We start from the raw sequence: 25,876 nt of genomic DNA, 5'->3' as shown, positions 1-25,876 counted from the left end.
AATACTCCCACAAATTATCAAAAATTAAAGTAGCAAGTTCAGATATTTTTGGAAGTCAAATGTGCAACCCATTTTCCCTTATCATATTTTTTGAAACTGTGGAAATTAGCACTACTAACTATGGAGAGCTCTGAATACAAGTATACCTATTCACATATAAACATGGGATTTTTAAATTACATTTACTGCGGTGACAATGGTTAGTAAAATTATATAGGTTTCAAGTGTACATTTCTGTAGTACGTCATCTGTATGTTGCATTGTGTGCTCACCACCCAGGGTCAGTTCTCCTTCCATCACCATATGTCTGACCCCCTGTACCCTTTTCTACCTCTCCCACCCCCTTTTCCCTCTGGTAACCACTGTACTGTTGTCTGTGTTAAATACAATTTAAATTAACTTTCAGAATTCATCAAACATTTCTAGTACGTACACGAAGCCCATCATGCTGCGTTTAAATTGTATTGGACTTTTTTATTGTGTAAAACTGCTGTCCTTAAATAGAAAACAATTATTTGAAAATAGTTGGTTATTATTTTGAATAGATAGTGTTGCATAAACAACTGGTTGTTTAATATTAATGAAATTTAAAATCAAAATGATCTGTATTTATCTTCGTTTCCCATTCAATATGCCATAGGATTCTGTCTCTGTTTTACTACATATTGATTTCTCATAAAAGTGAAAGGAGGGAGTTTTCATACATAATCTTTAGTCTGTAAAGCTTTGACCTTTTGGTAAAATATGAAGAACTAAATTGGATGGAAAAAAATCTTCAAAACTGCATTCTTTTCTCCAGACACTAAGCAGCTGGCAAATAATGGACGTGGTCATCACATTAGTTAAATGAGTTAAATTAGCTAATATACTGGAAGGACCATTAGATGTTCCCATAGAGAGTATAAAGACTGAAAAGAAAAAAAGAAAAAAAACCCTCATATTCTTGGCAATATTTTAGACTCTTCCTTTTATCTTAATAGAAAATTAATAAAAATGTTGTGCTTAAGTTTTCATTAAGTCTTCTGAGACATACTTTTGAATATGTAGCTAAATTAAAACCAAGTTGGTAATTTAAATATTTATTATATGATTAAAAAATACAAATACTACATCATTCTCTTCCCAGTTTTTTCATTTCCAAATATTATGATAAAACATGTTTTTAAGGGTTTTATTTATAAAGTAAAATGACTTAAAACTGCCAAAATATATTGTTATGACATTTAAAAATATGCTAGATAAATCTCTGACTTGTTTAAGTAAAGTCTACTATATTCTCTAAAATCACCCAAAATACAAAAATGCCTTTTGTGTCCTTAAGGTTAAGCCATTTTTAAGGGCTATAAAAAAGCCTACTGAACACATTCAATAAGAATTTATCATGTGTAAAATATTCTATGACTTGCTCACATTTCAATGGGAATATATTTTCTAACCAACATAAAGGCTTAAGAACAAGTATGTTTTGAAATATTTGGGTTTTAAAATTACTTCTAAATTGTTTCTGTGATTGTGTGTCAAAACATTAATCCATTGTAGTCAGCTGCCCTGAGAGTCTAACCATGTTCATTCATTCATTCACTCATTCACTCATTCACTCACTCTGTAACTAGGCACAGAGCGTACACTACATGAGAAGCGTTGTTGGCGGTATGCAGATGGCATACTAAACCAAGGTCTTACCCCGGCAGAAGGGAGGGTGGGGGAGGGGAGGGGATGCTTTGGGAAGCCCGGAAGTGGGGGACTGTGCTCAGCAGGTGCCACTCAGGACCAGCTGTGGCCGCACCACATGCCAGGCCCAGAGGCGGGCACGAGAGAAACAAAGACAAACACGCTGCCGCTTAGTGAGTTTACAGCCTTGGGGTGGGGGTAAGATAAATCGGTAAATAGCTTGCAATGTGGGAAGTACACAGTAGAGGGGGCTACGCGGTTTTGTGTATTAATAGTAAAGCTGTGGGAAACAGTCTACGTGCACAACATCCCGGAAACTGGTAAGTCCTCTCAAGGACAGATTGGGAAGACAACACAAGAGCGATCGCTTGGGAGGCTGCGGCTGTGATGTTCAGAGAAAAGGCGGCAATTTCTTGAAACTAGGAACTGTGAATAAGAGTGAGAAGGAAGGACCACCTGAAGAAGTGTGTAGGAGGTAAAACTGAACAGCTGAGTAATGGGCCGTTCAAGATGAAAGGCGATATAACCAAGGATGACGTTAAGATTTTTAGCGCAGGTCAGTGATTGTTGTTTCTTCCAACAGCAAAGAAAGGGGATCCCAGTGAAGGTCATTACAGGGCACATTAAGAACCTCAGTTTTATTGAAGTGCGTCTGGGACATACGGTATGGATGATTTGCACAGGTGGTGGCCTGGAAGAGAAGTCTGGGGAGCAAGTCGGGATTTCAAAGCCATCGTTCATCTAGGGAATGGTTCAAAGCATGACAGTATGTGGCATCTTTCAAAGACAGGAAAAAGGTTTATAGAGTGATATGGGAAGAAGATCACACTGTAGAATCTTGAGGAAAATCATCTTCCAGAAAATAAGTGGAGGGAGATCATCCAATGAGTCAGAATCAAAAGGAACCGAACCCAGGAAGCTCTGAGTAAAAGAGCTCCAGAGAGGCTGTGACCCAAGAGCGGGGTCCCCTGCAGAGGGCTGGCAAGGCCGCTCTGGAGAAAGATGCAGGTCACTGGGGACTCGCAGGATCCATGTGCATGCAGTGGCTGGGCAGGGGCACAGGTACAGGATGTGCAGGGGTGATTGGCGGTTACCATGTGGAGAAGGGAGTGGGGAGTACTCAGGGGTGCGATTCTGTTATGAAAGACACAGGAGAAGTGAGCTGGAGAGACTGGATTTGGGGCAATCAACCCTCAGCTTTGCCCTGAGGGCATCCAGCGCTGAAACTCTGAGTTCAGGCCAACTGGGTAATAGGTTTCCCTAACTAACTAGGATAAGGGGATGATTTTATCCCAGGAAGAAAGAGCAGACAGCATGAGGTCTAAGAAAAGCTGATTAACAGTACATAATTGATAGCAATATTTCAACCATTCTTTTATTTAATTATTACCACGTATGAACAAATATTATATTTCCCTTATTTGAAGTACTAGGAAAATTGAAAAGAATGTGCGACAGTTAAAAGTAACATGGAAATGTTACTAGCAAACTTAGAAAAATGGTGCATGACACATAAATTTTAACTACTATACTAATCACTGAAAAAGTGTTTTTTCTTTATGTGAAACAAAAGAAAAATGGGTTTCCTTATTTAAGTGGAAAATTAGAATTAGCAATGCAGTATCAGTTTCTGCCTACCTAGCTGTTGAATAATATGAGCACATCTTAAAGAGCCTCAAAGCTACAAAAAAAAAAAAAAAGAAAAGAAAACTGTGATGTGGCACAAAATATATGACTCTTTAAGAGGAAAAATAATAATAATAAGAGGCCTGAGGTATTATCCTCATTAGTTGTATCTTTTAAAAGTGACAAACCACAGCCCTTAACCAAAGAATAACATAGGTTGGTGCAAAAGTGAGGTTTAGGGAGCAGCCGGTGAGCTCACTTGGTTAGAGCAAGATGCTCCTAACACCTGGGTCACCTGTTCGATCCCCACATGGACCCCTGTGAGCTGCACCCTCCACGACTAGATTGAAACAACTATTTGTCTTGGAGCTGAGGAGTCCTGGAAAAAACACACTAAAAAAAAAAGAAGGAATTGCAATTTAAAAGGTTAAAAATTGCAAAAATCGCAATTACTTTTGCACCACCTAATAGTTTAGACAATTCAAATATTCAAAAGTGACAGTACTAATTTCAGTTAAATGAAGTCAGAAAGACAAGGTGTGTTTTATTGAACTATATGGGCAAGACTTGTCTCGAGTTCACCGTGGACTAGTTTTGTGGTAGAAAATTTTAGTTCCTTATGTGCTAGGACCTGCTCCAACTTCCTGAGGCTAAGAGTACAGCAAGCGTTTAGGAGAGGGAAAGTGACGTTTACAAATACATGTTTCTTCTATCGAAACACATGAAAGTTACACAGGAGAGCACAGCATCACTGAACGAAGATAAACAGCTCAAATTCTCTCTTAGAAGAATGAATTCACTCTTGGCCCAAGATCCATTACACCTTTAATCTCAGACCGTTTCTTCTAACATTTCACCCCAAAGACACATGGGAAATGGCACGGCGAGGAGACTGGTGATGGCGGGTTTTAGGGTTGTAGTGAACTCTGCAGTTACACGCGCACAACTAAAAGAGCGGCGCCCCACTCTCTCCTCGCTCTGGAACCACGCATTCTCTTAGAACTTTGCTCAACTCCAGAAAATGAGGATGCAGCCAGGCTGTCTCTAGCACAGTAAGAGGTGCCTCTAGTGTGATAGGAGGTACTCAACAACGCCTCACTGCCCCCCACAACTTTCCCGTGACTTCCTTACGCTCCACTATGCCTTAACTTGGCGGTTTGTGGATCACTCTTTTCAAAATCGACATTTTTTAAGTGGCCGCATACGTAAGAGAGGGACTTGAGTGATGTTGTCATTATTTCCCTCCCTGACTGAAGCTCCATCCCGTGTGCCTGGGAAAAGGGAGTGCTGCAGAGGGAAGCAGGAGGCCACACCGCTGGAGAAGTGAGAGCTCCCAGGCAGACACAGACTCCCCACTGCAGAGGGTGCTGGCTGGCACCTGGGCTATAACTGGGGTGGAAAGCTGAGCTCTGTGGCCTGACCTGCCCTCCTAACAGTACTCACCACCCCAGCTAAGGCGAGTCAGGACCTTCATAACGTCGTTGAAAAAGAACTTAGCATACCAAACGTCTGGGGAGAAGGGCCGCCAATTATTCTATTATTCTGTCGTAAGGAGAAACCAAAAGGAAACAAAGCTTCTCCAGATAGTTCATTATTTACAGTGCTCTGAAGGGAAGTCAAGGCCTGTACGTACCACCAATGCATTTGTTTCACCCGAAACCCATCTTTCTCTCATTCCTTTCCATCATCTCTGAGGTTTCTTATCTTTTACTTGCTAATGTCCATTTTAATTGCACAATGCTCTGGAAGCATGTGCCAGTGGATACCGATACTTTAAGTTCGCTACAATGATTTTGTGACTGGATACGACATCCTGTGTACTTGACAAGAACATGTTTTCCAGGCAAGGGATAGCTATTAGCTCAACTTTGTTAACTGCGTTGTTCAAATCTTTTATATTCTTGCTGTTTTGATCTTTTTGGGGGCTGGAGGGGAAGGAATGGATTGTACTACTTGTTACCAAAATAGGTGTGTTTAATTCTCCAGCTCTGATAGTGGATTGTGAATATTTTCTTGATTTTCTGTCAATTATTACATTGTGCATTTTGAAGCTATGTTATTTAAGTGTATACACACACGCACACACACACACATATATTACCTTAATAATAACATAGATACATTTTTTGGTTACTATTTGAAAACTATACCTTATCTCATTTTCATATTTGTTTTTTTTCTGTGTCTTTACATATAAATTAGTTTTGAAAACACCTTGTAGACGAATTGTGCTTTTTATCACTATGGCAGTATTTCTCTTCCAATGAACAAGAGTACAGTATGTAATTTGCTGAGCAATATTTATGGATTTATTTCAGCTCTTATTTTGTGCTTTCTGTGCGTCCCACTCGTTCAGTTTCTTCTTTTCTCTCTATCCTTTATCGCCTTTAGTGTCAGTTTCCTTCTCTTTTCTACCTTCTCCTGGTTTGGAATGTATAGATTTTATTTCTATTCTTCTAGTAGTTTCTCTAGAAATTTAAACCCAAGTGCTAGTATCAATCACTATCTCTGCACCTCAGTCGAGAAGTAAAAAGTACTTTCTGTCCAATCACGCTCGCTGTCCTTTGGCTGATGAGCGTTCTGCTTTCCGACGTTGACTGTTGTTGTTGTTGTTGACGCCCGGATATCAGACGTCATTCTCACACCACCAAAGTCCGACGAGATCGGCCTACTCCTTTCAGCAGAGAAGCCAGAGAGGTGCGCTAACATGCAGTTCACATCATGTGGGAACCTCCAATGACTCCAATCTCACCCACACTAAAAGCCAGTCTTTTTTCCATCTGTGACACCCCCCCCCTTTAATGCCCTCGTCTCCTCGCCTGCTTCTCTCCTCATGCTGCCGCAGCCTTTCCAGCTTCCTGCTGTCCCCAGCTGTGCCCTAAGGCTGTTCCTTCTGCCTCAGATGTTCTTCCCCAAATGGGTGCATGGCTTTCTTCCTCACTGCTGCCAGGTCCTTACTCAAATGTCACCTTTTTAGTGACATCATCTCTGACCATCCTCTTTAAAACTGCCAGCCCTAAGCCTCCGCATCTTTTCCTGCTAATTTTTCTCTCTGCACTTATGATCTGAAGCGGCTCACAGAGGCACGCAGTCGTCTGCTTACATCTCTTCCCAGATTCAGTATTTACACCACAGCAATAGGCAACTGCCACAAAGCCAGGCTGTTTTGTGTTCCCAGGGAGCCCGCTGTTGGAGGTTTAGCAGCGCGCTACTAAACGTACTTCCTATATTTGCTCATTTTTGTTGGTTTGTGACGTGGCCGACTAAAACGTACACTCCATGAGGGCGAGATGTTTCGTGTGCCCTGGCGACTGCGGCACCGCCAGCACTTCGCAGTGTGCCTGGGTCAGCACATATTTGCCTGAACGAGTGAGCCTCGTTCTTTCTGAAGCACACCCATTCCAAGTTCCTGTAAGGAGCGTCCATTCACGCTGAGCTCCCTCAGATTGCAGGGACTGTATTCACCGTTGTGCCTGGAAGACGGTTCTGCTGAGTTTACGATGCTCACTGGACAGCTCCCTCCGGTGCATCCATCACTGCTCATGCTACGAACCCAGGGCTCCGGGGAAGTCACCTCCACTCCTGTGGCGGTAGACTACGTCAGAGCCCCGCTGGTCTCTGTTTCATAATTGTCAAACAAGCAGTTTGGGACTGTTCTTATGGCTGCACATGAACTCTTTCTCTCTTTTGTAGTTTGGTGGAATGCTTATTTCTAAAAATGATATAAAGTGACATAAAATACAGGAAAACATATCACTATCAATATTATTATCCAACTCCAATAGCCACAGTGTGCTAGCAACGAGATAGTTATTTTAAGGTAATTATTTCCTGGAAATAGCTTATGGCAATAATTGAACATGGGGAAGTAAGAAAATAGTTTAGCAAAGGGAAAAACTACCTCATATCCATAACCTACTTACACTGAATACTTTTTATTAAGTTGCTGTTACATTGTGAGCTGGAATGTACCTCTGTTACTATTATATTAAGGAGTCATTTGTTATGCAATGACATTCTAAAAGAATGAGTTGTAAATCACGTAAGGAGACAAAAGCTGTCACGGAACACCACACGAATGGATAAACAGAACATTTGGAGACTAATTACTGTGTTGTAAGATCCGATGCCCTGAATCTTTCTCAAGCATGCTAACAAGCAGGGCCATCACAGACGGCACCAGAGCTCACCCAGGCGTGACGCGTCCCACACCCTGAGCTAGCAGGAGAGGGAAACCGAGGAAAGATTCTGATTCTAACGATATTCTACTCCGTTCAGAAAATGATTACCATCCACTCTACCAAAGTGCTGTGATGAGGATTTCACGGGGCACCTTGAAGAATAATAAACACGTTTTTGTAAAAGGAACTAAAACACAGTTACTATTTGCCAGTTACGGGGTTATGTCCTTCTTGGAACTGAAAGTTGATTTTTTCCTAACATTCCATTATTCTAGGAAGCAAATCAAAATATAAAAAGATCTTCTTTTGTATTTCTGTGCTTATACTTTTAGGCTCATAAAAGATGTGATTATTTCCTAATGGTGTCTTTGGGGTACTTAGCTAATCCCAAAATAGGCTACGCTTTTTGGGTGCATATATTGTTTTACGTGTTTCACATTCATTATCATCTTTCTCACAAAAACCCTATAAAACAATGACTATAAGTACCATCATTTTATTAAAAAACCAAAACAAAAACCCCTGATAGTCACAGACTGACTAACTTGCCCGAGATGGCACGAGTACGTGTCTCCCCAGGTCTGGCTCCCAGAGCTGAGCTCTCCCCACCCCACGCTGCCCCCCAGTTGTGTCCTAGCACTTCTGATACACTGAGAAGCTCCTCTAACAGAGTTTGTGGAACTTTTTAACAAAAAATATCTGACGCTATCCTGAAGAGAGTTAAGACATTATAATGAAAACATGTGAACTATAGTGGGTTTGCTTTCCCAAAAATTGTTTAGGTTACTATTTAAAAGATGTTTGCATAATTGCCAATCTGCTGTAGAAATGCAATAGGCATTGAGAGGCAGTGAAGGGACGAGAGGAAATGGTTTCTCAATCTTTGTTACGTCCGATCTGATACAAGCCCATGTCACTGGCCTCCCTGATGGGTATGATGCTACCTACTGCTTCACAGCAGAAAAGACAAGCCCACCCAGCGGTGGTAATCTTGGCCTCCCCGCCCGCTAATGTGTCATAAATTACTTCTATTCGTTCATGCAGCTAAGGACGGGATTTAGTTTCCTTACACTCACACGTCTCTCCAGTTGTCTTTTTTCCTTTTATTTCACATTCCACAAATAGAACAGTGTGTTTGTTCATTAGTATATAAACTTTACATACTCATATTCCAAGAAAACCTCATGAAAGTTCTTACAAATTTAATTGAGAGAACCTCATTAGTATCACAGAGGGGGACGTGTACACAGGCTCTTTCAGAAAGTACAAGTCTCAGCCCTGACAAGGTCTCCGCAGGGGCCAGCTTACTGACAAGGAGTCCCAGCCCCCTTCCTCCCAGGTAAAGACGGGCATGGAAACAGCTGCTCCACCCTCGTCAGGGGCCACTGGGGGCATGCAGGGAGCCTAGGGATGTGAGAGCCCTTGACAGGTTACAAATAATTACCTCTGGGTTCTACTTTCCTTTCCTGAGATGAGAGAATGGGATTTGACCATGTCTTAGGTTTGTAGTAGTTCTAACTACATGAGATTCTCTAAGACCTTCCTAAGGGAAGCCCAGCACCCACTGATTTGCACAGAGTACCTACATGGTGAAGTAGGGTGAGCAGAGCACTGCTTCCGAGAGGTGGGACTCATCGTCCAGTGCAGTTGGCCAGCTTTGCCTGACAGCTCTAAGGAAGGGCGTGGGGGGGGGGGGGGGGTCAGCCTCCCAGACAGCGGCCTCTGCAGGTGAGGGATCTGATTACAAGGCAGTCCCCTGTCCCCAAATAACGTATTGTCCGTCTGTAACATGACTTAGAATATTTGAAGGTATTTCTATAATTACTCTCTGCCATCGGTTATTATATTACCTTCCTCAAGCTTGCTTTTAGTCTGACACATTTTCCAGCCCCTAGTGCTTAAGAAACCCGGGATCATTCTATTCCACCCTCAGGCCTGTGTAGACGCCAACCATTCTCCTCTGGGTTTGCACGTTTTTATAGCCTGAAAAGGCCTGTCCCATTTTGCCTTTCTGATTTGTTACTTTCCCTTGCCAGCTGCATAGCTGTATAGCATTCCCGCTGAAAAGAGCCTAGGAGCTAACGTCAGAGCAACCTGGGCCCAAACCTCAGCTCTGCGTCTTGCTAACTGAGAAGCCCTGGCTGTGTCTCAGCCTCTCCCACCAGCGCTTTCCAATACCTCCTTCCCAGCACAGACGTCGCCTGTATATGTCAAATGCTTAATTCCAGTGGGCCCTCGATAAATTGAAGCTGTATTTTCATCATTATTATGAGTGTATCATGCACTGGGAGGGAATATTTGAGCAGCCCTTTGGAAGGAATTCTAGAATGATCAGAATTAGTTCTTCTAAATACCTTAGAGGTACAAAGTCAGCTAAAAGAAAACAAGACCATGTTTAGTCACCCACTCCAAAACTGTCACTTGGTGTGTGCACTGCCTGCCAAGCTTTCTTTTAGGAGCTGGAGATGCAGTGATGGCCCAGACAGACACGTTCGCTGCCTGCACACATCTCACCAGACAATAAACACATAACCAAAAGGACAGATAAATAACCCCAGTGAGAGATAAGAGAACTATGACAAAATAAAGCAGGTTCTGTGAGATCAGGAGAGATGGAAGGTGCTGGGGGTGTGGGGGGCATGGGGTGTGGGGACTTGAGCAGCTGGTCAGGGCGATCACTCAGAGGTAACACTGAGCTGAGACCTGAAGAAGAGATGAGCCCCCCATGAATGCAAAGCTGTGGGGTGACAGCTCCGTGTAAAGGGGCTTCATGGCACGAGCTCCGTGTGGTCACGGGGGCCAGTGTGATGGAGCACAGTGGACGTGAAGGAGCCGGGGGTGAGACGAGTTCAGAAAGGCAGGCAGGGACCCAGCTAGGAGGGCTGTTTGCTCATGGAGACGTCTGGATTTTATTCAAACTTCTGGGAGCAGCCATTGAAGGTGTGTAGTAGTGAAAAGATCTGGCTAAGGTTTTTAAAACAATCATACAGGTCGTTTTATGGAGAATGGACTGTATAGAAAAATGATGGAAGGTGGCTTTCACACCAGGGGAGGAATGAGGGTGGTGAGAAGGATGGTGAGAAGATGGCAGGTCTGAGATGTCCCGGAAATGGAGCTGACGGAACTTCCTAATGGGTGGCGTGCAGGGAGCTTCAGCAAAGAGTGCAACCAATGACAGCTCCTCAGACTGTGGCCTAAGTGGGGTGTTCTCTGAGTCGGGGAGCACCGAGGGAAGAGGGGCAGTGGCAGTGAGCACAGGTACCATGGGCGTAGACGGAGCTGGAATCCCTGCTTTGTCACTTACTGGCCGTGGCCACATTTCTTAGCCTCTGTGCCTCAGTTTCCTTTTATGTAAAGTGAGACCCGTCGGAGCACCTATCATAGATGTGCCTGAGGATTGCATGATTCAATACACGTAGAGTACTTAGGCCCGTGCCTGTCTCCACTGTTAGTTATAATAAGGGGGAAACCAAGCGTCCTCTTGCGGACTTGCTAAATTCATGGTGTCCTTTAGATGTCCAAGTGGACGTGGGCAGGCAGCTGGGTCTGCAAGTCTAGACTTCAGGGAGAAGCCAAGTGGAAAAATATACATCGGGAACTCGTTAGCGTAGTGAAGGTACTTAAAGACCTGGCCCAGGATGAAATCACCTGGGAAAAGACAGTCGAGAGGAGAATGGAAGAGGACCAGCCCTGAGCCCCTCACTGTTGGGGTCACAGCTCAGATGTGCTGAGATGTCACAGACACGGCTGAGAGTCTGAATGGATTCATCTCATTTACTATTTGTAAGGAACGTCCTCTTCCTAAATTAATTCATGAAAGCCTCATTTGAAGTTCTGGGTCACAGACTGTCCTCCATTGTACACACGTGCTTTTCCGGCAGAATACAGAACATTCGATTGTAGGGTGTACATGTCCCTAACTGTCCTCCCAGAGAGTAATAAACAGCGGCTCTCAATAATGTCTGTCAGGTTAATTATTTAAAGTATGATGAATGGCCTGTGCTTCCCATGGCACCACATGAATGACTGGTAACTAAGGACATGAACTGTCTTGCTCTAAGGCAGAGGATAAGCAATGTATTTCATTGCAAAAAAAAAAAAAAAAATGGACCCGTTTGGAAAACCAAAGATGAATCCAGGCTCATAAACAAAATAATCTTCCTAGAACCTATGTTTCTCTACTGCACAAGGAACAGATGCAAAGTGAAATGGTAATGCGCTTTGGACATGAGCAAACATGTGCTCAAATCCCAGATCCACACGAGGTGTGGGACCCAAACAAGTTCCCTAAGCTCTGGAAGCCTGTTCTTCTCATCTTTAAAATAGGGGTGATGATGCCACCTGCCTCATGAATTCTAGCTAAGGTTTGTCTGGCATGCAGTGGATACTCACCTGTTGGTTTCCTCTCATCTCCTGCACATGAGACTGCGTCCTGTGGAAGGGATGTGTCCGTCATTCTCAGTACCCAGCACCACCACATACACACAGAAGTCAGTTTATTTTTAAAACAATGCGTATAATGCAAGTGGTGGTGTGTCTGTGTGTGTTGTCTGTAAATGTTAAAGTATACTGAATTATAAAATGTGCTGTTTAGTTTTACATAAATAAATGTACTTATTTCTAAATTAAAATATATGTGCAAGCTGTTTCACATGTAAAAGGAGAGATGTGTGACATGTGTAGTAATTTGTTGCTTTTAAACAGATTTAGCAACATCCAGAGGTAAGGGCTGTTATGGTCTCATTACTCCCTGCCCCCCAGAGGATCAGCTGTGTTAATTAAGTAAATTTAAAGGGGGGAAAATGCCTCTCTGCTGTATCCCCATTAACCTACTGTTTCTTTACTTACTGATGCTTGTTGCAATTTATTAACTATGAATTATACCTCACAGTAAATTAACCCTTCTGTCTCCTCTCAATTTGCCACATATAATAGTTGCATACAGTTACAAAACAGCCTAATGGCTTCCTGACAATAGAGACATGAAATGGTTTCCTGCAGCATTGAACCTCAGAAGAATTTAACAGCTTTTGTGAATCTAGTACCAATGCTCATTTTCCAGCCAGGAGCAAACCTGTAAATCATGTGTGACACAGTGTACCTGTCTTCGAAAGCTGTTTGCAGTCATGTATATTTATTAGTTTCCCAGGCTTGCAGCAATATGCTTCCTCTGCTGTCTCATTGTTTTGCACTCACACGCCCACGTCTCTGTCCTGAGGCCTCCCTGGTCCCCCATAGAGCACAGCTTGTGGGAGTAACTTTCCCACCTGCATCTGTGTGTAGTTGCTATAGATAATACCTCAAATAAACTGGATCTTTTGCTGTCCGTGGATGTTTACAATTTCCCTTTGCCCCTTGTTAAGAATTGTGAAGGGTCTGAGATTTCACTCTATTTGCAAGCTAACCAGTCAGCCTGCCGCAGTGTCATGGATGCTGACTGAGGGACCTTATTACTCACAGCAACAGCAGTAGCCAGAGCATCCACATCTGAGCTGGTTCTCTAAGTCCCAGTTCCCACAGGGTAATGTGAAGAGTTACAGATGATTGATGCCTACACATGCAGTGGGTTCCTTTGTAGGAGAGAAACCCTAGCCTTAGGGAATCCAAAAATTTTATAATGGGCAGTAAGCCTGTACGCTCTTTCAGGAGAGGAACCCTAATCTGAGGGAACCCGAACCTTTTATAATGGGCAGTAAGCCTGCACACTCTTTGCCCTGGAGGTAGACATGGTCTTTCTTTATACTGGAAAATAAGCAAACTTGCCCTTTGCTCTGAAGGAAGACATTGTCTCTGCCTTATAAGGCATCCTTGGAAAGATATCCTTGGAAAGACAGTACAAAGCAAAGGCAGTCAGTGCCTCTGCTCACAAGGCATACAGAAATGTGAGAGGAACATTGAGAATGGTCTTCCAGCACCATGAAATCTTTTCTTCACGAACTTGTGCTACAGTTTATTAATGTTTTCAATACGTGCTTTTAAAGTTAAATGGATTTAGTGCTATGAGCATATAATCCTAAAATTACATAGTCCTCTTGCAAAGGAATACCTTATATTGCTTTTTTTAAACTAAGTTACATTTCTGTTTTTAAATTCTGCTCAATTTACTTACCCTCTCTGTGCCTCAGTTTCCTCATCTGTAGAATGAATGGAGCAATAACACCTAATTCAATGAGTTGTTGAAAACACTAGTGAGATAATCCAGCAACAATGAGTTGCTGAATAGGTCAAATGAGATCGTCCATGCTTAACACAGGGCCTAGGAAACATTAAGTGCCCACCACTCAGGAAATGTTCCCTTGAATTGGAACTGGCACTAGTATCATTTGATGAGCGTTACTTAAAGCATCCCCTTCACTAGGCCATTGGACCAGTGCCAAATATACCTTGGGGCTGCTGGCTTGCCTTCTGCTACTACGGAAGCATTTATCAGGAAAGGGTAGAGATAAAGGGAAGTAACATTTCTGAGGACCTACTATGTGCTTTAAGTTGCTTACCTGAGGTGGTGCTTCCATGGATTACTTCACAGCATTCTTTTGAAGAAGGTGTCATTTTATAAAAGGGTGCTGGGACCGAGACTGACATTTCCCCAAGCCAGGCAGCTTTTACATGAAGAGCAGGAGCCAGCCCTGTCTGACTCCAGTCTGACTCTGTGCCTTTTTCATTTTTAACCATTTAAGCTCACTTCCCTCAGCTACCTCTCTACCTTTTGGGACAATGTCATACACAGCATGCCAGGTTTCAGCTGTATGTGTGGCCCAAATGCCACTCTTTGTGCCACAACCTACAGGTCCATAGATCAACCAACATGTTTTTGTCACTCGTTTGGAATATATGATTCCTAGCCTGGGTGTTTCCAAATCTCTCTCAGGATCCTTGAGGACAGTATGACATCTCAGATAAATGCAAGCAGGAATACTTCTGTGCTATGTTAGCTTTTTCAAGACCCATTATATTAAACAAATTATAAAAGTAAATTATAATTAGCCTGCAATAATAACAAAATCCTCATTTAGGTAAATCACACAAACTCACTTTTAACTTCAGAATATAGACTTTTCATGCCACACACTAAAACAAACAAACCAAAAAGGTGAAAACATGCTTTCTTTTTTCTTAATTTAGTTCCATAGGGATTTTCTTTCTTACCAACTCTGCACAAAAAAATCAATTTTACATCCTTTAAAGCAACTCATAAAAATCAGGTTGGGAGAAATAATGAATGCACTTCTTAACCCTGGAATAAAGTTTGCTATAGATTTGCTGCAGAATTAAGATTCTGAATTTTCTGAAAACTTGATTGACAGTAGCAGACCACACCAACAGCCTTCTGAAAAAATGCTTCTAACTCTCTCAGAAATTTACCACATCAATGAAACGCCACGTGTGTGTGTGTGTGTGTGTGTGTGTGTGTGTGTGTGTGGAGTTCAGACATGTCTCAGAGCTGCCTGGAGACATCCCGAATTCATACAAAATGTTTAAACAGTTATGAAGAGCAAAAAGCACTACCAGAGATGTTCTATGCTGTAATTGAGTGTAATCATACAGTCCCTGAAAATAATGAATCGATGCTGTAACATAGGGAAAGCCAAGCAACCAACATAATGTACGGAGTGATAAGGGAGTGAAAAATGTTGCGTCTTTTGTTGATTACATTATTGAATCCAAGCTTCCACCCTTGCTCGTGTTGCTCACTTCATTTTTAGTAAAATTCTATATATGCTCCACCTTGGGTGTTTTTTCATTGTTTTGCTTTGTCCCCTTTAAAAACCTCCAGGAGAAAGACAACAGATATCACATAGCCAGCCTCATGAGAAAACCAGAACCAAAGCCATGGAATGAAGACTTTCCCTCTGTCCACCTGTCCCACCTTGCCTGGGGGTTGTTACTGTGCTGGCTTGTTTGGGTCCCACTGGCCATGTACCGAGAGCATCAGCCGACACCTGGCCATATCCTCACTTCACATTTATCCGAAATCCCTTCCAATACCAGGTTTGATTCTGTCGCACACCACCACCTTCTGCAGGAATGTTTTCTTCTCCGACTTGAATGTGATAATGAGTAGTCACTTTATTTTCTCGGGGACATATACCTCCACTGTGCTTATTGCTGAAAACTTCTCAGGACTTTGTCCTACCCACAACGGGCTCCTCAGTCCCCTTCACACAAGGGACTTCATATTTCACTTTTGTTACCTTGGAATCAAGTTTCATTCCTAGAGCCTGTAACTCTGTGGGCCTGTAACTCTGTGAGCCTGTGACTCTGTGGGCCTGTGACTCTGTGGGCCTGTGACTCTGTGGGCCTGTGACTCTGTGGGCCTGCGACTCTGTGGGCCTGTGACTCTGTGGGCCTGTGACTCTGTGGGCCTATTTTAACTCTGTGAGCCTGTAAAAACTCTGTTTTTAATTCATGACAATTTGGGGACGTCCTCTTCGTGTTGAGTTATAAATTGAAGACTAAGACTCAAACGCTGTAGTAAAGTCTTTTCAAAGCTTCTCTTCAGTTCACAGACAGGATCTAGAGCCTTGTGTGTGCATTGCCCTAGAAACCCTTCTTTCCATGGATTTTTTTCAGTGCCTCTAACATTCTAAAAGTTAGTCATGCAGACACCACCCACCCGCCCTCTGACACCTTCTTCCTGATTGAAAGAGGCATTTATGTATATGAGTCACCTCCTGCCAGCTTCACAGGAATTACATAAAAGCAATCTGCCAGCCAGCTTGGCCTAAGGACAGAAAATCCCATTTAGTGGCAATGCGAAAGCCACAACAGGGCACTGTAAGAAAGACCCCAGCGCTCCAGGCGCCAAGCCTTAATCTCCAGTACAGTATAAATGAAGGAATGCAGAAATGCTCCACTTTCATCAGTTTGCTCTAAGCTTCTTCCATTCTGAATGCTTTTCTTGGTGATAGAAAAATGAAAGTCTAATTCGCATTCAGGAAAGAATTGAGCACAGATTAGACTTGCATTTTTCTATCACCAAAAAAGAGACGGAAACAGAGAGACAGAGAAAGAGACAATGAATGAATATGGGCAGAGAATGTAGACTAACAAATAAGTATCATAGGTGCAAAACTGTATCTTTCCACAGCAATACAAAACTATTAACGTGGCTATTTTATACTCTAAGAGAAATAAAAGTTTGTCTATATAAGATAATATACTTGGGAAGTACATTAGTCAAGATATTTTTGGTTTTTGTTTGTCTCTAGACGAGATAGCCTAGACCATATGGAAATATGTGTCTGAATCCCCCATTCCACCTCATTGCTAGGTGGGTTTAAGCAAGTCACCTGACATAGTCGCTGAGTGCCGGTTTCCTGAAACGTAAAGTGGTGGTACTGGTCTGCCTTGAGCTGTGTAAGGTGCAGAAAAGATGACTCGTGAAAGCTTTTCACGAATTAGGAGCAGTAACACAAAAGTGAAGCTACATTATTTGTGTCTCTAATCAGAGTGGTAGCCGTGTCGTGCCTACATCCCCGTTCTCTGGTGGCACAGCACGGGGCTCTGCTGAAGCGCATGTGCACACCTGCACACCTGCACGCGGGGGCACCGGTGTCGTTTGTCTGCCTGTCGGGTCCTCTGTCGCTCTGGCCTTTCCTCAGGGGTGACTCACTGTGACCCTGAGTTGGGCAGCACCAGTAGGAAGGCTGGGGGAGCCAAAACCCTTCGTAGCCGACAAGGAGACGCCTGCAGTTCCCGTGTACTCCACAGCCTCGTCCTTTCCTTCCCCCCAGGCCCCCACCTGCACATTCCCAGATTCATGGAACCTCCACGAAAGTTCCATAGAGGCTCTGCACATAATCTGCCTAATACCTAGTGGTCTGACACCTCTCAGCTGTGAGGAGCCCTCAGCAGTCCCAGACAGCCCTGGTATTTATGTGTGACACAGTCACACATGACCTGGGGGGCTCCAGGGGGGCTTGGCATGGATGATGAGGGGTTGGGCTGGAGGTGGGAAATGAGAGAAGGTGACTCTGAAAGGCGTAAGTCGGCGTCCAGAGAACAACTGCTTTTTAAAGAGCCTTTCCAATTTGCATGCCAGGCTTTCTCTCTGTTACAAAGGACAGCACATGGAGGACAGTAAAAGTGTACACAAGAAAGGCCAATTCAGACTTCTCCACTTCTCCTGGGAGAGGCAGCTCTGAGCTCCGAAGCCTGGATTTTGAGGCAAGGGAGACTGAACTTAACAGTTCTCAAGTGGGTTAGGCTTCCCCAAGTAGAGCCTGGGGTGCTGTCAGATGCAAGGAGACTGGCCAAGCCAGGGAGGGAAGAGGGAAATTATGTTGTTACGTCACCCTCTGCCTCTTAGTTTCCATGCCCACCCTCGTTCAGAGTGAAGATGAAAGCAAGAGAATAGGTGGCAATAAAACCTTAGTCACCACTCGGGTTTCCTGTGAAAATAATAGAAATGATAGCCATCTAGGTGTACTTCAGTCATCTGGTTTAAAAAATATTGAGAATAAAAATTACAGCGCAGAGAATTAGAAATAACAGTTTAAACAATGCGTTATGAAAATAATAACCATTCAGAATTTGATGAAAGCAGATTTTTAGGGTTTTCTGCAGTCATTAAAACCATGGTCAGAATAGAATACGTGTTTTCCCACAGTTGGTCCTTGGATATCTAATTGTGAATGGCAAGCAAGCCAGCACAGAACACAAACTAATCCGAAACTCAAAATTATCCAAACTACCTGCCCTTTTTCCTCCAGAGCTGACAAAATGGGGAGAGGCCGGGCGTGGTCACAGCGCCAGGCCCCGTGAGGAACGGCACCCTACTCGCCGTCTACTCAACACCTTCCAGTTTGTCTTGGGTTGTTCATTTTGCACAACCTGCAGTAACAAGCTTATACAACAACTCAAATTGCAATTTATTTTCCGTCAGTTTTGTGTAACTTCATCTCTTGAATGTTTACATTGAAATTAATGCAAAGACTCTCGTTATTTTCAAGGAGGGCCTTTCTAAAACCCACTTTTAAAATCATGCATTGTTTCCTCCGTAGTTTCAAACAGAGAAATAAGGAAAAAGGGGCAGTAACTTCCTGGACACTGGAGTGATGGCCCTGTGGAGAGGTTTCGGGGCTGCCTCACACCTCCACGTCCTGATACCAGCCGCCTCTGTTATGACGTCATCAGTAAACTCCATGTGACACAGAAGGGATGCACAGGTCATTGTAGATCCACTCACTAAGGCAGCTGACTTTCATAGGGTCAGAAAATGTCATAACGCTCTTTGGAGTTTATAATGTGGAAGCATTTGTGCAAGAAGAACATGTTTTCAAACTCTTTGAGTTTTTAATCGATCTTGTAGAGAAAACCCCATCATCTGATGTGTAAACCCCTCCTCCTTAGAAATGGGACATGTATGACATAGTTTCCTAGTGGCAGGTAGACAGTGATGTAGAACCTATGGAATCTGGATGGTTCTGTCATTGACTACATTTTCATTTGAGTTTTATGGGAAGTTATATTTGTAAAGAAAATATTTTCCCGTTAGGAACATAACTAGATGTCATCCTGCCCTCCTACTGTGTTTCCCCAAAAATAAGACCTAGCTGGACTATCAACTCTAATGCGTCTTTTGGAGCAAAAGTTAATATAAGACCCGGTATTATATTATATTATATTATATTATATTATATTATATTATATTATATTATATTAATATTATATTATATTATATTATATTATATTATATTATATTATATTATATTATATTATATTATACTACATTATATTATACCTGGTCTTATATTAAAATAAGACCGATAGTATAGTATAGTATAGTATAGTATAGTATAGTATAGTATAGTATAGTATACCGAATCTTATACTAATTTTTGCTCCAAAAGATGCATTAGAGCTGATGGTATGGCTAGGTCTTATTTTCGGGGAAACATGGTAGGGGGTAAGAGGGCTCCCATCTCTGTCATTGTCACTGCTTTTCATCTGAACTGGGTCACTGAGAAAAATGGCTATTTGGTGCCCTAAATAGAATAAAGTAATCTCAATAAAGCTAAAAAAAAAAAAAAAAAAAAAAAAAAGGAAGAAGTAATGACATCTTTTCCCAGTTTGAGTGTCACCTTCCTAATTATAACTCAAAATTTTAATCAAGTTTAGGATTTATTATTAAAGGAGATACTGAGAATGATACAAAGTCACAATGTAAAACGAATGATTCTAATGGGGAGTTAAAGGAACAGTTATAAATAAATCTACACCAATAGTAATAAATTCTATGCAGAAAAAAAGAAGCCAGGGAAACCAAACACAGAGGCTTTCCTTAAAAGAGGGCGGTGAAGGAAGGCCTCACAGAGGAGGTGATGTTTAAGCAGAGACTTGAAACCTGTGAGAAGGAAACCACAGGACACCTGGGAAGCCGCCTCTCTGAACAGGGGACAGCAGCACGAAGACCCGGAGGAGGGAACATACTCGGGACTCCAGGCACAGCAAGGAGACACACAGATCCAGGCTGCTGGTGAGGAAAGGGGAGGTCTGAGGCGAGGGCCAAGTGACGCAGGGCTTGGTGACATCAGCTGTCACTTTCCAACAGGTCCTGACCTGTCTGTAACTAGTATGTGCTTGATTAAGAAAATACTCATTCTTGAAACTCTGTGCTGAAACACTGTATTTTTGCTGCTGCTGGAAAACCACACTCGACACTAAAATTCCATCCCCAGCTTTAATTTGGCTCCCTGAGTCCTTCTGTGAGCTTACAAAAGATAACACAAGTCAAAATACAAGCTAGGAAGCACAAGTAAGAAACCAAAAATTACCAGACATTTCCCCAAAGAATGCCATGAGTCCTAACTAACATGAATCTCCTTATAAAATTAATATGTTCTGATTTTTCATTTTTGTTTCCTCAATTTAATTGATATGTTCATTCTAAAGAAAGTTGGAGAAAATCCAAAGATATATAAAAGCTCCCATTTTGCTCAGTTCTCAGAGCTCAGTTTTTTTAAATTAGATCTTTTTTGGCTTCAGCTAGATTTTTGAATGCCTGAAAGTGTTTTCTGGCTTTGAAGAATGAAGCCTCAAACACCAAAGGCATAGGGTAGCATAAAGATTCAGATTTGAAAAAAATAATAATTTAGGAAATAGTCAAATTTTCATGTTAACTTATGTTCATAATGCAATTCTCTTATAATTTAAATTTAATATCATGTTCCCTTTGAATACTCTCATAATCATTTTGAAATTTGCTGCAAAACTGTTTTGTTTACTGAAGAATAAGCAGAATTATTTTCTCCTGCAGAAATGGCTACTTTATTGCTATATAAATATGGATTGACACACACAGCGGTGTATATGTTTGCCCCCAAAATGTAAGCAATCTAAATGTACAACAGCAGGGTGGAATGGTTAAATAAATTACAATATACCCATTTGATGCAATATTCTGCATCCATTTAAAAAACGGTTTTGAAAGATTAATAGGACAGGAGAAAGCTCATGATATATAAATGAAAAAGGCATAATTCAAAATTCTGTATTTTTAGTCATAATTGGTATGGTTCTAATTTTTGCTTTATGGCTTGAATTTCACTTACCTGCATGTCTACATACCTGCATATACATACACGTACAAATATGTAGTTATTGAGACAAATGGAAAGGAATTCCATCATAATATTAACTTATCCTGAGAGATGGATTTTTAGTGATTTCAAATTTTGTTTAATGAGAAAACGTGTTATTTTAAAAATAATCACTGATGCATGGAACTGTAAATTACTCTGCTAAATATATACAATGTTTTGGAACACTTAAAAGTACCAGAGTGGTGAACACCCAATGCAATAATCAAATGATATGCTATAGTTTGTACACTTGAAACCTATATTATTTTACCAACCAATGTCGCCCAATACATTTAATAAAGATAGAAAACAAAAGTGCCATTTTTCAGCAGCCTGGCCATTCTGACAGAGGGCATCTGTGTCCTTAGGGCCCTTGGCGTGGAGGGGACCCCGATCTGTGCCTCTGTGGCTGGCTGAGTCCTTCCTCCTCCAGGCGGGACACTGGGCACGTCACACATGGTTTGCTGGCCCAGAACACACGTGGCTTCTGACTTTGGTATTAGGGCACTGAATTAGCCTATTACATGTATGATTAGATTTTAGATATTACCACAGCCTTTTAGACATGCTGCACAGAGAATAAAGCAAAGTCTTTCGTACCACTTTTAGGGGCTTTTGTCAATAGTAATATGTGATAGACTATTTCAGTTTAAAACAGAATCATGGAATATTGCTGGGTGATCGGGCTTCCTGAGCAGAGGTGTCCTTTGGAAAGATGGAAATGATGGATGGATATATAACACTGTTCTCACAGATACCCCCAGACTCTGGCTCATCACAACAACATGAAGGATGAGAATATTACTGCTTATCTTAAGTATGTAAAACAACATCCAGAAGTACCTTTCCCTCTTCACCACACAGGGGCGTAATATTAGCATCTGCCATGTGTTTCAGTACAGCGTTCTGTGCCTAGCGTTTGTTTCTAGACTATCAAAGAAATGTGTAAAAGGTCAACTCATACGTGCAAAATCAGGACTAACTCATATGTGAATCAATATATTTGACTTGATCGAGAGGTTAGTTCACAGTTACAGTATTTAGTTTCAAAGGCCTAGCAACAGAACAAGTTTGTTTGGTTTTTACCCTGGCACACATCGTAGATGTAAATTGTAAAGAGCAATCGAGAGTGACAAAGCAAAGTGCAAATTTAGTTTGGGGATTCTATTTTCAAAGAGACAAAAAGAAAAAGAAAAATCCAACCTACCCAATTTAAGATTAAAGCATTGAACACACAAGAAATAATGTTAAAATGGATTTGAATCCATACTTTAACCAGTGAAGGAGCAAAACCAAGAGAATGAAATGCAGTGAGTAAAACGGATAAAGAAGGATAAGAACTAAGGAAAGCGAGACAGGCAGAGCCAGCTGGCATGCTCAACTGGGGAGGAGAAAGGAGAAAGAGGAAGGGGAGGAGAGAAATATAAATAAAAGGGAGAGAAAAAACCAAAGAAGCAAATGGGATGTACGTGCTGCTGCTGATGACACCTAGCATTCACGCCCCTTGTGCAAGCTCACCAAGCACCCTGCGTACATCATCTCTCTGACCATCCTCGTCGCGGTTCTGAGTTAGGTAACTGTTTCCACTCTGACAAGTGAGGGAGGAGGCTCAGCGGGGATGTGAATTGTCTGTCAGTAATGATGACAAGCACCGTATCAGCAGAGGTGCCAGTAGCTGCGGCAGCACCACAGGCCTGACTCCTCGCAAGCCCTGGGCACACTGTGTGCCAGTCACCACGCCCGAAGCATAAATGCATTAACTCCTCGGAAAAGCACTGTCAGGAAATGACTGTTAACCCTGCTTTCCAGACAAGGAGTCTGAGGTTTGGGAAGTTCAGTCATGGCCCTAAGTTGAAGAGGGCCGTCCCCCACGCCTGCCCTCGTAATGACTGCACTGTAAGTCCCCAAGCTCATCGCTCCCCTACGACGGCATCCGTAAGGACAGAAGCTGAAAGGTCCCCCTCACAGGCAGGCAGCATCTGCCCCCCACACACCAGGGGCCCGTGTGCCCCCTCCGAGCCCCGCCCCTCGCCTTCCCACTGCCCCGCTGGCCAGACGCCCTTCCCCTGCCCAGCCGTGCCCAGTCACTGTGAGGACAGAGCCTAACTGTCTCCAGTGGCACGGCCATCCGCTCCCCCTGTTGCTTCTATGGTGAGCTCAGGCCTGTCTTCCATCTTTGAGTGTCCTCAGACCCCATGTGTTATTACGTCATTCAGTTGTGCACACAGAACAGGTTGTTTGTGTCAACGGAGAAGTGATTTAGACGTAAGACGTAGATACTGAAATTTCAAAAACTGACCGTTGGTTACATGAATTTAAATTTGAGACTCAGATGTCCTCTACCTCAGCTTTTGTACCACAGAGAGAATGACTTGCCTTGACAGATAAGGCATGCCATCTTGGGATGGTCTCTGAATGAAAACCTGTGTGTCTCTTTACCCCCAAAAGGCTGAGACGTAGGACACGGCGGGGCAAGGTTTCCAGGGCTCAGCTATGCTGTTAAGAAAACAAGACTTCCATGTGGGCCCAGAGACACTATGGAAAGCGGGGGAGGGTTTGGTGGGGTAGAGCAAAAAGGGTACCTAATCTGGAATCAGGTAATGTATATCCTTTATCTAGGGCCTTCCACTGATTTTATCTGTGAAAAGGGACAGTTCTCCTCAGCTTCCTTATGTGTAAGAGAAGTATTGACTCAGAGCCTTTGCACGTCTACCTTTTAGTGTTCCTGCCTAGGTGAGGTGGGCACCCAGCTACCATGGTGTGTGCATGTGTGTGTGTGTGTGTGAGTGTGTGTGTGTGTGTACCAGAGAGAGAAGGAATATAAGAATAGGGATTCAAATAAGGATGAGGAAAAAAGAAGGAAAAGAATTTCATTGAATTCTATTTAATATTCACAGAATCTTAAATACTTTGTAGGCTATAAAAACTAAAACTGATTAAGAATAACTTTATGTGTCTGGTTTTGTGTTAGTTTATCTGCTTTATAATGAAATGACAAGACTTAAAAATCTAAAAGTATTGAATTATGAAGACCAAAGACATATCTGAGAAATAACCTGTTTCTCTCAGTGTATTGCATAGTTTCACTTAAAGAGAGTCTCCTTCTTAGACAGTGGATGATCTCTGGCCTGGGGGTCACAGAAGAGAGAGATACCTCATGTACAAGACACTAGCTCCTTTGATATGTGCAAAATAAACTTTTCATTTCATTCCTTGTTCTAGCTGACACTTTTTGCTGATTTATTACAAGCTAAAGGGTAAATATCTGCATGTGTTTTATGTAATCTCAAAAGCATTTCTCTACTTTCAAAGTGGTAAAGAAACCACTTTTTATCACTGAATTCTCTGATGTATAAAAGAGTAGGTTTATCCTTTGAATGAAAAAGGAAGATACTGTATCTGTTAAAGCTTCTCAATGCCATTCTGTACCTGAAACACTTCTCAAATTATGTATTTCAGGCCCTGCTGGAGACTCAGAATCTTTTGCGTGCACAAATCACAAATTTTACGTTCAACCTGGGATTTTCAGGGAAATTTTACCATACAGGTAAGAAAGAGGGGATTACCTGTTCCCATAAGGCCTCTCTGGCCACTCCCTTTAGAACTGCACACCTTCCCCGTTCACACCTTCCTACATCCCCTCTACCTCTCCCTTTATTTTCCTCCTTTCCAGTTCCATTTAGCATATTATTTTTAACCTACAAAATACTGATGGTTCCAAGTTTATTTACCATGGTATTATCTAATGACTTCCTTTTTCTCTTGAACTACAGTTTACATTTAGGAAAGTGCATAAGTAATAAACATAGTGCTCAGTGAAATTTCACAAAGTGTACACTATGTGGACCCAGCACGCAGGGGACGCTCCCCGGGTCCCACCCCGTGTGCCCTTACCGTCACTGGCTTCCCTCAGAGGAAACCACTGCCCTGACTTCTGCCATCATTCATCTGTTTGCCGGGCTTTGAGATGTATGTAAAACGAACCATACAGTACGGACTTTGCTCTATCCAGCTTGTTTTGTTCAACACTACTTTGGTTTCACAGATGTTATTGTGGATAGTGGTAATTCCTTCATTTTCATTGCTTTATGTATTCCATTGTTTGAATATACCAACTTTCTTTATTTCATTTCTTTCTAGTGTGGATGGTTGGGATGTTTTCAGTCTTTGGCTTTTTTTGAATAGTCACGTTAAGGACATTCTTGTTCCCGTCCTTCAGAGGACGTTAAGTCTTCTTGTCTGTTGGTTATCAGCCAGGAGTAGAATTGCTTGTTATATAGCGTACTTATGATCAGCGTAAGTAGAAAATGCCAAATAGTTTTTTAAAGTGATTGTACCAGTTTACATTCCCAACAGCGTATGAGGTTTCCCGTTGCTGTGCATGCTCACCAGTACTTGATAATGGTTGGCTTCTTGTTTCAGCCCTTCTGGTGGGCGTGGGGAACTATCATATTATGATTTTAAGGGGCATCTCTCTGACGTGCTGTGAAATTGAGCCTCCCTCACTGTCTATGAGCCTGTTGCATGCCCTGCTTTGTGAAATAATTGTTTTGTTTTGCTTTGTTTCTGTTGGGTTGTCTGCTTTTACTAGTGATTTGTAGAAATTCTTTACATATTCTCAATGACTCCTTTGTCAGTTATACATATGTGTTGTAAATACTTTGTCCTATTGTGTAGGCTGACTTTTCACCCTCTTAATAGTATTTTTTGGTGAACATAATATACTAAATTTTAATGTAGTCAAATTTATCTTTATTTTCCTTTTGGTCAACTTTTTGTGTCTTTTTAAAGACATCTTTGCATACCACGAGATCA

General features: G+C 42.2%; 1 protein-coding gene across 5 annotated transcripts in view; it reads left to right on the top strand.

Moving 5' to 3' along the window:
• LOC109454140 (bifunctional heparan sulfate N-deacetylase/N-sulfotransferase 3) overlaps window positions 1-25,876 on the top strand; it is a 107,375-nt gene that overhangs the window by 17,897 nt on the left and 63,602 nt on the right. For all 5 annotated transcript variants that reach the window (XR_016019098.1, XM_019744527.3, XM_019744526.3 and 2 more), the window contains exon 3: window positions 24,521-24,608. Coding sequence is in view for 4 of the 5 variants with exons in the window: in XM_019744527.3 (XP_019600086.3) it covers window positions 24,521-24,608 (88 nt within the window). In the remaining variant the exon portion in view is untranslated. The remainder of the gene's footprint in view (window positions 1-24,520; window positions 24,609-25,876) is intronic.

The sequence above is a fragment of the Rhinolophus sinicus genome, chromosome 15 (genome assembly GCF_057876585.1).
Source record: "Rhinolophus sinicus isolate RSI-liver-muscle chromosome 15, RSI-T2T, whole genome shotgun sequence".
In the NCBI taxonomy this organism is placed as follows: Eukaryota; Metazoa; Chordata; class Mammalia; order Chiroptera; family Rhinolophidae; genus Rhinolophus; species Rhinolophus sinicus.
Note: the sequence above shows the minus strand (reverse complement) of the source record. Positions and strands in the feature narration are given on the sequence as shown.